This window comes from Pelodiscus sinensis, chromosome 30, assembly GCF_052426305.1.
Source record: "Pelodiscus sinensis isolate ZL-2025 chromosome 30, ASM5242630v1, whole genome shotgun sequence".
Lineage (NCBI taxonomy): Eukaryota > Metazoa > Chordata > Testudines > Trionychidae > Pelodiscus > Pelodiscus sinensis.
In genome coordinates this window covers 16,777,625-16,781,124 of record NC_143081.1, presented here as the reverse complement: position 1 = coordinate 16,781,124, position 3,500 = coordinate 16,777,625, and the positions used below count along the sequence as shown (strand labels likewise).

Below are 3,500 nucleotides of genomic sequence, written 5' to 3'. Positions count from 1 at the left end.
TAAGCTTCTGGGGAAAACCCTCAGACCTGGGGGCCCTTTGGGGTGCCTAGAGGGGATACAGGACAAGAGGGACCCACTGTCTAATCCCGCTATGTAGAATGGATACAAAGCCACTGGGGCTGCCTGGGGAGGCCACCAGGCTGGGTGGACAATTGGTTTCCAGCAGGGATGTAACGTGTGAACCATTGATCGGACGCTGTGAGTAGGGGTGAAGCTGGCAGGCAGGATGTCCCAAAGGCCTTGCCCATTGCATAGAAAGGATAAAGGCAGAGAGCCACTGTCTGTCGATTCTACAGAATCGAAGCGATACAGGGCAAGTAGGGACAGTTGCTCTGGTGCAGATTGCGGAAGGCGTAAAGGAATGGACGGTCTATTGATTCGTTAGGACTAGCGGGACAATTGTTCTGATCCCGTGTGCTGAAGGGAGGCAGGGATGGATGGACCATTGTTCTAGATCCCAAACTCCATGATCTGTCCTGGTCTGGGATAACAGAGACTGGTGGAATTCTCTCCAAACTTCTTAGCTTGCCTAGAACATCTGATCCAGCCCTGGGGTGGGAACATCTTATCCAATTCTCTAGAATCCATCAAACTCTGTTCAAATCCTCACTCAGCCCTCAGGTTTTTTAGTGGCCTTTCCTACAGCTACCCCTGCAGGGACCAGGCTCAGGTGTAGGGTGGGTGCGTTCAGGTCCACTCCAACTCTAAAGACCTAATTCTCAATCCAGTTACATGCTTTATCTCAGAGTCTAGCACGTGCGCGTGGCATTCCATCACATGCTCCGTGAGGGGCTCACTGACTGTGCGGGCCAGTCCCTGATAGTTCACCATCTATCGGCACATTAGGGAATGAGTAAAGCTGTAGCTACCACATTATCGCACTTCCTTCGTCTACCAGATACATATTATTTGCAAGGCCACTTGTGAATTCCTGCTGTGTCCACTGCTGGCTGGTGTCCTTTTGCCTGTTTCCTTCCATTGCTCATGCAAGGCCTGTGCCAACACCCTTCCCCATTGTCTTCCTCAGGGCAGCGATCACCTCCTTGTTCCGGAGGCTGTAGATGAGGGGGTTGAGGACGGGGGTGACAGTGATGTAGAAGACGGAGCTGGTTTTGAGCTGCCCCACAGAGGAGCTAGAGCTGGGTGTCAGGTACATGGAAATCACTGTCCCAAAGAACAGGATGACCACGAGGAGGTGGGAGGAGCATGTGGAAAAGGCCTTCTGCCGCCCGGCAGCGGAGGGGATGCTGAGAATGGTGCAGAGGATGCGGGCGTAGGAGAGGACGATTAAGGCAAGCGGGCAGACCAGCGTGACCACACAGCTCACAGACATGGTGGTTTGGGCTTGCTCCCTCCCTGCACAGCTCAGACCCACCATGGCCGGCATCTCGCAGAGGAAATGGTCTATCTCCCTGTGCCCGCAGAAGGACAGCTGGAGGGTGGACGCGGTGTTGACGGCAGAAATTAGGAAACCGCCTGCCCAGGATGCAGCTGCCATGGCGACGCACACCTGTTTGGCCATGAGGAGCGGGTAGTGCAGCGGGCGGCAGATGGCGACATACCTGTCGTAGGACATGACGGTGAGGAGGAAGCACTCTGTGATGCCAAAGGAGAGGAAGAGGAACATCTGGGCCATGCAACGGGCCAAGGGCATGGTGCCGCGCTCTGCCAGGAGGTGGGCCAGCATCTGGGGCAGGACGCTAGAAGTGTAGCCGACCTCCAGGAGGGACAGGTTGGCGAGGAAGAAATACATGGGGGTGTGGAGGAGAGGGGAAGCCCAAACCAGGAGGGCGGTGAGCAGGTTCCCAAGCAGGGTCACCAGGTAGAGGGTGAGGAATCCTGCAAAGAGGGCCAGCCGGACCTCTGGACGGCTGGAGAGACCCAACAGGATGAACTCCTGGGGCAGGGAGGTTTGGTTGCCTTCTCCGGTCCTGTGCATTCTGTCTGCAGGAGTAAAGGTAAAAACGGAATGAACACCCTCAGCTACCCAAGCCACAAGGCAGGGGGAGGTAACTTCTCTTCCCGAGCCAGTCCTGGCTGGCACCTCAGTCTGGGTTGGATTGACCCTCCCTACCACCGCGTGAGATCAGGCAATGCCGTTATGTCCCAGATGTGGAACTGAGGCACCTGGGGGATGTCTACACCACATTGTAAGTCTGGGTCTGTGGTCCTGGTCTCGCAGGAATGCCCGTGCATCCATACGGCACTGTGCAGGCCTCCTGGCTTGGGTCTGTAGTATGACCTGCGTCCACACTGCACAAAAACGGAGCTCTGACCCGAGTCATGGCAGGGTCTTAGGACCTGGTCCCAGACTGGTGTGTGTGTGGATGGAAGTGGGGCTTGGGCTCAAACCAGAGGCCTGAATGTGACCAGTTTTGATGTAAACGTCAAAGAAATGCGTGAAAAGAGGCAGCAGCAGAAATCCCATTAGATACAGTCTGGGAGGCCCATGTTTCACTGATGCTGTTATTCATCACCATGCCAATCATCAATAACATTAAATTGTATATTTTCAGTCATGCAAATGGGCCTGCGTATCCGGCTCCTTGTAGACCACATGTTCTGAATTGTGATGTAGTTTGGCTCTTTGGTTTGAAAAGGTTGTTGGCCCCTGAGCTAGAGGATCCCAGAAAGCAACCTGCAAGCACACTCTGCAGAGGAAAGTGACTTCCCCAAGGACACGGCCAGTCTGAGGCGAGGGGGAGTTTCTTCTCTGGTGTGTGGTCAGATTCTGAGCAAGTGAGCACGAACCAGCCGGCCGAGCCCCTGACAAACGTGCCGCCCCCCAAGAGTGGGAGCCCAGGTCTCCTATGTCTCAGTGACACAGCTTGGACCTCTGTGGGTCCCCGGATGTGGCTGGACCAGACAGTCCCCGGCTGGGAGTGGGACGAGGGGCTAGCAGCCGGGAAAGGAGCCAAGAGTGTCACGGCAGCCTGGTGGCCGGGGCTCAGATGCCAGCCCTGTCGGGGAAGCAGAGCCTGGTGGCGGGGGCCAGACCCGGCAGTGTAGCCCTACCAGGGCTGGTGGCCTGGGGCAGGTAGCCTGGTGGCCAGGAGGGGTGCCGACCCTGTGATCGGCAGAGCTGGGTGTGGGCACTGAACCGGCAGGGGAGACTGGCCAGGCCTGCGGATGGATATTGGGAGAACTCCAGAGCCCATCAGCAGTGGGTCAGAATTGACCTCCCCTGGCCCGGCACACTCCCTGGTTCACGACAGGGCAGGTCCCGAGCGTGCCAGACCAGGGCAGTCCAACCTGCTCCTAGCTGGGCAGAGCGTGTCTGGTGACTTCAGTAGGCCCTAGTCTAACTGCTGCCAGTCCCTCCTGCCCGGGAGCAAGGGGTGTGTGTGGGAGGTGCCGTCGCTGCAGGAACCCAGAGGCATTCTATGGCACTGGCCGGGCGTGGGAAAGACTTTGACAGAGGTCCCGGAAGGAGCGAGCGAGCAGAATCTGCGTGGCAGGAGTTCTGAGGGCGCTTGCACTCACTCAGTTGTTAGTTCAGG

The 3,500-nt window shown here is 57.0% G+C and overlaps 1 protein-coding gene across 1 annotated transcript; it reads right to left on the bottom strand.

The window, feature by feature from the left end:
- Positions 1-982: 982 nt before the first annotated feature.
- Positions 983-1,939, bottom strand: LOC102451134 (olfactory receptor 2D2-like). The gene has a single exon (XM_014577251.3). It carries the CDS (start codon positions 1,937-1,939, stop codon positions 983-985), a length of 957 nt encoding a protein of 318 aa, XP_014432737.3.
- Positions 1,940-3,500: the final 1,561 nt, after the last annotated feature.

Bases quoted from the DNA above. Each gene is read 5' to 3' on its own strand.
- LOC102451134 (XM_014577251.3), bottom strand. From the start codon at position 1,939: ATGCACAGGACCGGAGAAGGCAACCAAACCTCCCTGCCCCAGGAGTTC.